This window comes from Folsomia candida, unplaced genomic scaffold (assembly GCF_002217175.1).
Source record: "Folsomia candida strain VU population unplaced genomic scaffold, ASM221717v1 Fcan01_Sc014, whole genome shotgun sequence".
NCBI lineage: Eukaryota > Metazoa > Arthropoda > Collembola > Entomobryomorpha > Isotomidae > Folsomia > Folsomia candida.
This window is the reverse complement of record NW_019091206.1, coordinates 630,450-638,872: the sequence shown is the minus strand read 5'-3', so window position 1 is coordinate 638,872 and position 8,423 is coordinate 630,450. Positions and strand designations below refer to the sequence as shown.

Sequence of the window (8,423 nt, the reverse complement as noted above, 5' to 3'; positions counted from 1 at the left end):
CATATTTAGTGACCCTAAGACCACGGCACAAATAAACTAAACTTTTCCAAAATTTGAACAAACTCTCATTAAGCTCCATATCAATCACAAATTCGCAAAAATCAAAAATCTGAGACATCTCCTCAGAACAGAACGTTCCAAAATCACAATCTAAGACGAATATTTGAAACGCGAATTTTTGCATTTACTTGAGAGCAAGAAAACTCACTACAACGAGACAATAAAATCACACCAAATTAGAAAACTAACATCTCTTCTTGATCAGAAACCAGATCTCACCACCTCCCAACATCCAGCCCGGAGAACAATTTCAGACGGAGTCAACCATCATTCCAATACGAAAAGCGTCGTTAATTTATCATCTCGCATTCTCACGAAAGATGAAAAAGATACACTCGAACTTGGTTTAAATTTTGCCATTCCTTTTCAACGACACCAACAACTAATCATCGAAGCGGGTATCAATATTGAAATTTGTCTTCAAGATTTTGAAATTAATGACAACGCAAAAAACCAAATCCGCTCTGGAGTTGCACGCATCCTTAATAAAGAAAAGAACAAACCAGATCCAAACAAGATAAAATATGCCGATTTAACTAAAAAGTTATCATCACTTAAACACGACCCTTCCATCATAATCGTCCCAGCCGACAAAGGAAACGCCACCGTAATAATGGATAAGGACGACTATAACAGCAAAGTGATCGAACTATTATCGGATCCAACGTACCAAGTTCTAAACTATGACCCAACACACCGACTAGAACAAAAAATTAAGACCCTTTGTAAAAATCTACAAAAACTCAAACACATCTCAGAGAATGAGTATAAAAGCATCGCCCCCTCCAACACCAAATGTCCTAACTTTTATGGATTACCCAAAATACACAAAAGAAACGTTCCATTACGTCCCATCGTAGATTTCAGAAACTCTCCAGCTTATAAGCTTTCATTCTTCTTAAACAAGATTTTAAAACCAATAACTAACAACTTTCCTACAAAACTAAATAACTCCTATGAATTTGCCACAGAAATTAAAAACCTAATTGTTCCAGACGACTATGAACTAGTTTCGTTTGATGTCACCTCCCTCTGCACCAAAGTACCTATTTCTGACATACTGGAATACATCGAAGAACGTCTCCAAAATGAAAATAATTGGAAAAATCTAACCAAACTAAACTCGAAAGAAATAATTAAACTAATCACTCTCTGCATGAATTCCAACTATTTTCAATGGAAAACAACCATTTTCAAACAAACTGAGGGCACCCCTATGGGTTCTCCATTATCTCCAGCAGTTGCTGAATTTTTCCTTCAAAAACTGGAATGGCAAATTATTATAAAAAATCAAAAAAAAAAATTATAAAAACATCAAATTCTTCAAACGTTATGTGGACGACTGTTTTGGATGTATTAAGTTCAGCACCGAAAATATTCTGAATTCACTAAATTCGTTCCACCCCGCTATCAAATTCACAATTGAACGTGAAAACAACAACAAATTACCATTTTTAGACGTTTTAGTAACAAAAACCAACCAAGGTTTACTCCAACGCCAAGTATACCGGAAACCAACACACACAGGACGTTACTTAAATTTCCAGTCTTACCACCATCACTCTCACAAAATCTATGTGATCGACTCACTCCTCTATAGAGCGCTTATCATCAGTGATCCAGAGTTTTTAGAAGATGAAATAAAATATGTCACTTCAAACCTTAAATCAAATGGATATCCTGAGAAAATCATTAAACAACGTCTTATAATAATGAAAACAAGAATAGCAAATAGAGTACACAATCAAAGTCAAACACAAAATTCCACACCACGGATGATTCTCCCATTCATGGGCCCACTAACCTATAGACTCACTGCTTATTTGAGGAATAAATTAAATTGTGATTTTGGCTATATTCCAGGACGCAAAATCAAAAATATGATCTGCAATCACAAATATACTGACAATTCCAAAGGATGCGTAGGCGTGTACAAGATTCCATGCTCCTGTCCATCCTCATATATAGGAGAAACTTCACGCCCCCTAAAAACCAGATTGAGAGAACACGAAGGAGATGTTAAAAACAAAAATCCAAAATCTGCCGTGGCATCCCATCTTATTCAAAACAAGAACCACATCATAAATTTCGACTCTGCAAGTCTGATTTTTCACGAAACGCGTTATTTCCACCGGATATTTATGGAGAGCTTATACATCCAGAAATCCGAGCACACCATGAATCGAGACAAAGGACTGGATATCAATCCAATTTGCTCGTCGCTAATGTTACCACTTGTTAAAATACCATAATTGTAACAATTTTTGAGAACTTGTAAAAATTTAAAAAATATTTGTCAATCCTTTCTGTCCTGATGACGACAACAACTGACTTGTCGAAAGCTTGACTCAATAAGAAAACTAAACACTGTTTTCACAATCCGGCATCCATGTCCTCCGTTTATTTATCTCCTAAACTGAACTTTAAAAAAGGATTGCTTAGGTGAGTAACAAAGTTTCAGTACTATCAGCACCAACGCTCTGTGAACATTTTCTTACTGGATGTCAAATTATTAAGTTGTTTTGCATTCAAGCTTTATTACAAAACTGCAACAACTTATAAATTACAATTACATCAATTATATTCGATTAATTAGAAGATCTTGTTGTGTACAAATACTACGTGAAGAAAATATTCACAGGGACTTGGTCCTGGTAATATGGAAACTATGTTAGGTATGTGAGATTTTATTTAATCCTTTTAATTGCATATCCTACACTCACATAAACAATCTTTTTTTAAGGTTTAGTTTATTTTGAACTTTTACTTGGTATCAATGAGCACTACATGAACACAATAAAAATCTGGGGGGAAGTGTCAAAAATTATTGAAGTTATCAAAATTTGTTGAAAATTGAAATTGAAAAGTTATAAAATGTGATCACTCTTGAAACCATCACTGAAACTTTGTTCGGCATTTTTTACGTAACTATGTCATCTCATTAAGTGGTTATTGCTACGCAACCAGTGCTCAATTAATTATACGCAACAGGACTTTTTCCTCACCAGAATTTTTTTTTCATTTTTCAACCGAAAATTTTAAATCAAAGATAATTAAATTTATTACACTTTGTGCCATGCCCTTTTTCCATTTTGGCCATCAAATTTTTATAATATGCCAAAAATCCACCACAAGGACGGTTTTTCGCAAATAACTAAGTAACTAAAAGAAATCTTGGCTGTCAATTCCGAATTAGATTTAACCCAGAGTCATAAATGAGTCTGGGTCCTTATTCGATCAAAATCGGTTGATAAATGACGATTTTAGGGACTCTGGTAACTTTTCAGGACCCGAGTGAAAGCATACTCACCTAAGAAAAAAGGTCAATAGGTCAATTCATAAATTAAATTTCGAAAACCGTATGCTTGCCTAGAAATTTGGTAAGACTCCTCATGCTTTTTACCGCATCCTCCTATGTCATAAGGCCATACCCCCACACGGACCATACTACACTTCCATGTGCATGAAAGTAAATTGGGAAAAAGTATGTGAAAGTGAAAGTGCTTTCACAACCGAGTCAATCCTCTCCCCGTCCACCACACATAAAACATACAACCATGATCGATTTTCTCCACTTTCACATTATCCTTCGGAACGACGCAGCTGTTATTTTTCTACCTTTGCAAAAATGGGGGATAGTAAATATAACGTGGTGTCGAAATTTGTAGCAGTTTTGGATTTGGTAAATAATTGGTTCCACTAAATATTCATTACATATTAACCGTCAGTTATTAATTTAAGATCGTCGTACATATGTACAAATTATAAAAATGGAGTAAATCTCTTTGTTGTAATTTCAAAGAAGAACAAAGTTCTTACAAAACAATAAAATATTTTTGAAATTAATACAAAAGTATACTTTGTTTAAAAAAATTGGTTTACATATTTTACGTAATTTTATGTAATTTTCATAGTTGCTCTCAATCGCAATTCTTCTCTGGATTGGGTGAAACATTTTCCTCGGGGATGAGTTTTTACGTTTGTCAAGTGACGGGAAGAAGAAGAAGGAACAGACAGATAAGATTCCAAGTTGGTAGTTGTAATGCAATATTTATGTATATAATTTTGTGGAGCTTAATAATTTCATACTTTTTCAGTGGTGGTAATTCCAACGTTATCCTTGATTATTGGTGGGTTGGGTGTTATTTTTGCTATACGACTACTTAATGCGACAGACTCAGAGGTATGCAAGTATTTATGTATGTATGGTCAAAATTTTAAAATTAGACGCCTTTTCTATAAGCAATGCGTACAAAAAGGGTATAATTTTACGATTTTGACGCATAGAGTCAAACTAATTACATATTTGAATTCAGCATGAAATTCGAAACATTTTCATATTCGACTTGGATTTCCTAAGGTCAAGATTTTAAAATTAGATTCTTTTTTGTATTCATTGCTTATAGTAAAGGCGTCTAATTTTAAAATTTTTACCATACATACATATTTGTAGCATTCAATATTTCCGAGATATTGATTCATATTCTTAGGATATTTATGTTAAATCGTTACCCTATGGTATACGATTCAACCCTAAAGATTGTCCCCACTTTGTATAAAGTTTACACCACGTGGTATAAATTTTATATAAAACGGTGAAATTTTACCCAAAGTGGTAACAAAAATTACACAATATGGTAGAATAATAACTACATATACGCATTCCAGACGGTGATGATTTAACAAAATTTTCCTAAGAATATATCCTTAACATAAGTAAATTTCGAGTTCCTTGGGACAGCATTGAGTATTAAATATACAAATTAATGGATAATACATACACATTTATGGTGCAGGTCACTACTGCTATGACACAAACTCACAAACGGGGAACGATTCGGAATTGGATTAAAGTTTCGATATGTATATGTATTTTTATATTGATTCTGGTTACAATAATTGCCATAATTTCCGGGGGGTTAAGTCCAACTATTGTTGGAGGTTCTGTGGTTGTTATATTGTTTAAAGTATTTGGGATTTCGGTAGTCTATTTATTTTACAAGGATTTAGAAATAAACAGTGATATTGAAGGGGTCGACTGATAAAAATAAATGTTTGGAAAATCCAAAAAGTTTCCTGAATGTGGTAATTATTATTTATTCTCAGCATTTTTGTATGTATGCACTTATTCTTGGACTTAAAAAATTAAAGATTTTAATTTCAATAAATTAGCTAAATGTGTTTACAAAAAAGCTGAACAAGGTGTGATACCCTCAATATTAAAGTCCAATAGAAATGTATGTAAATATTGATAAGTAAATATGTACTTTTTCATAAATTCAAAGCTATGTAGCTTTATATTTAACAATTAGGATTACCCAACCTCAAAATTGGCACGCAACCCAACCCAACCCAACCCTTCCTGTTCAGCGTCAATCTCAGACAAATACTTTTGACTAAGGGTCCACAACTTAAGGGTGTATATAGCATCATTGTTTTGATACCACGGTACGGAATAATTTAAAAACTCTTTAGCCAAGTACACAGACAAGGAAATACATTTTGTACTTACAAACAGATGACCCTGAATTTCGTGATGTCACTGAATATAGAGGGCTGTTGTGCATGGAACGGTGCAGAAATTTATGATATTTTCATGCAATAAAAATATTCGCGCATTTACAAAAATATCTGTAATGTACCAGCAAAACCAAGAAGCACATATGTACATATGACAGGGCACATATTTATTATGTTGAACCTTTCATTTTTATCTGATCCACGCTTTTGGCACATTCGATGAGACGCATAACTCGCGACAAAGTATGCAGCTAAATATACCTCAAAAAATGAATCAGCCACCCGACATTAAATATCCACGTGTGACGACATCCTCTGCAAAGTTGGGACAGGATGTCCTTTCAGCTCTTCGTATTACGAGATTACTAGTGGATTTGGAGTAATATTCCGTCATATAAAATGTTCCAGATTCAGTTTTTTACCAGTATCATTTTGAAAACACGGGTCATTTGGAATGCAACCAGAATGCCGTGAGACAGGAATGAGGGGATTTTTTATGCCGATTTTTTATGACTGCAGTTTGTTATTTCTCTTCCTGTCGTTAACAACTCCACATCTGCTCAGTACGAAGTCGGAAACCTGTGTAGACATACACAACACGTACATATGTACGTTTAATTCCAGCTTTTTTCGCAAATCTAAATACAAATTACTACGAAGCGTGTAAAATTTGGCATAAATCTATGAAATTTTTGGTAATAAACATAAATTTTTTGCACATTAGAATTTAGCACAATTTGCCATGTCCACATCCCCTTACCTCACCCCAGAAGGCCCCGCTCCAAGGGAGAGGAGGCGTTCATCATCTGCAATTTCCAGTGGACTTGCGGAAGTAACGTTTGGAAAGGACAAATTCATGGTGAGGGTTTAGCAGTAAATTTTATTTTCTCTTTCTTATGATTTGTGGAATTTTATGTTTCCGACTATTTTTAAGTGAAAAGGGAAAGATTGGGGAAATTTGAAAAATCAAAATGTTGGAAATTGCTGGTGTATGTACATATGTACATACATCAAATTCTCTCATTTTTTTGAAAAGATGAAAAATTGTCAATTTTTCCATCATTCTTCAATGAAATTCCTGAGTGAAATTCTCTCCGGAAATGGCGATTACACTCCTGCATTTCTTACATGTACTAAATTCTACTTTCAGGTGGAGCTCAGTGTTGAGAATTACACACCGGACGAGGTTTCCATTTACTGTGAAGATGGGAAATTATTTGTGGTTGGGAAAAATGAGAAGAAAAATCATCCAAAAGATACAATTCTCAAGTCCTTCAATCGTAAATTTAACATACCTGATGGAATGGACGGAGCTGGGTTAAAGTGGGAGTTGAGCAAGGATAAAGTCTTGTCAATTACAGTGCCAAGGAAACAAAGTGAAAAAACGTAGTCATACTTGTTACTTTTTTTTATTAGACACTTCATTTTATTAAATGCTTATCATTCTGAGGTTAGTGTTTGAAATTTGGTTAGCCGTACATGATTAATTCAAGCTGATAGTCCAGATAATAAAAAAATAATTTTTTTATCTATAATTAAAATTACCTACGAGATAGGGTGGTGTTCTTCATGAGAGGACAATATAATTATGCCGTCATGGGTAGGAAGTTCCTACTAGGACCTAAGCATTTGTCCGCTCCTTCTACTTGATGACCACGTTAGAGATACGAATTGTTTATTAACTAAATATAAAATGTAGTATAAAAATAACTTAGCCTAATATTTGGTTAGTCATGCATAGTAAGTAAAAAATTAGTAGCATCATAATCGTAAATTAATATCGATTTTATTATCGGTAATTGAATAAAACTTAAATCTCTCCCATTTATCATAAAATTTAGAAATCAGACTTTTATTTAGACTAGTTGCATAAAATTCAGTCAAGATCCGACCATACAACAAGTGCCGGAATGAGGTGATCAAAATTACCAGAATAATTATTTAATTTGTGAACAAAGCATTGATAAATAGCATAATAAGCTTAAAAGATCACCACCAGCATGCCTTGTGTCGTGGAGAAATGCGTCCTCGAAATCCCGTTCGCATATATCTACGTTTGTCAACAGCATAGCAACCACTTGCCGTAATTCTGTGACATGTATGCAAATTAAGTAATGGCCTGTTTTTGGCCTCTGAACACTACAAAACGGGTAGCAATTGTCATCGTAAATGTTCATAGATTGTGCACGTGAAGGGGTCAATCCTACACCATGCCAAAACTTACAAACGACATCTTTCTCTGGATTGAATATCCAGGTCCTCGCCAAGCGTTCCCACTGTGGGAGCGAGCAAAAATCTCAGTCTAAATCTTTCCATGAAATATTATTATGGCATGGTAAGCAGTGAAGATTGCAGTCTTCCTGTCTAAACTGACTGTCTAAACTGAAGTTCGTGCGTGAAAGATTGAGGGAATTCCGAGCATCGGGTTACTTGACTCGGTAACCATGGCGACCAGTTCCACATGTTTCTGCCGTTCGGCTAACATGTGCCGGTGTGTTGCTACGGGCAACACATTTAATTTAGCTAAATATTCCCCACTAAATAAATCTCTTATTTTTCTAATATTGCACCTAATTAAATAATTATGACTGATATTCCCAAAAACAAAACTACTACTAATATACAGGTTATGAGGATATTCCGTACTGCTCACCATAAGTCTTCCACCAAGCAGCTGGCACACTTATTACCCGTGATTGATCTGAGGAGGATGCTGCTTTATCAATTTATTTGAAATAATGTTTAATGGAGCAACGATTTATTGAAGAAAATACATAAAATAAGGATAAAATTCACATCAGAGGTCGACGCCGACCAATTTTCAGCGGCGGCGGCGCCAACTT

The 8,423-nt window shown here is 34.6% G+C and overlaps 1 protein-coding gene across 2 annotated transcripts; it reads left to right on the top strand.

Annotated features, from left to right (window-relative positions):
- The first annotated feature begins 3,615 nt into the window (after positions 1–3,615).
- LOC110855979 (alpha-crystallin B chain) lies at positions 3,616–7,420 on the top strand. Of its 2 annotated transcripts, none has more exons than XM_035856756.1 (5): positions 3,616–3,742; positions 3,975–4,093; positions 4,158–4,243; positions 6,305–6,439; positions 6,731–7,420. In XM_035856756.1, the coding sequence occupies exons 2-5, from the start codon at positions 4,027–4,029 to the stop codon at positions 6,968–6,970; spliced, it is 528 nt and encodes a 175-aa protein (XP_035712649.1). In that variant the 5' UTR covers positions 3,616–3,742; positions 3,975–4,026; the 3' UTR covers positions 6,971–7,420. The 2 variants fall into 2 exon arrangements, with proteins under 2 accessions (XP_035712649.1, XP_021960111.1); XM_022104419.2 differs by having other exon boundaries at positions 3,637–3,742; positions 3,975–4,089.
- The last annotated feature ends 1,003 nt before the right edge of the window (positions 7,421–8,423 follow it).

Bases quoted from the DNA above. Each gene is read 5' to 3' on its own strand.
- LOC110855979 (XM_035856756.1), top strand. From the start codon at position 4,027: ATGAGTTTTTACGTTTGTCAAGTGACGGGAAGAAGAAGAAGGAACAGA. The intron at 4,094-4,157 runs GTAGTTGTAATG...ATACTTTTTCAG, and splicing joins ACAGATAAGATTCCAAGTTG to TGGTGGTAATTCCAACGTTA. The intron at 4,244-6,304 runs GTATGCAAGTAT...TTTGCACATTAG, and splicing joins TTAATGCGACAGACTCAGAG to AATTTAGCACAATTTGCCAT.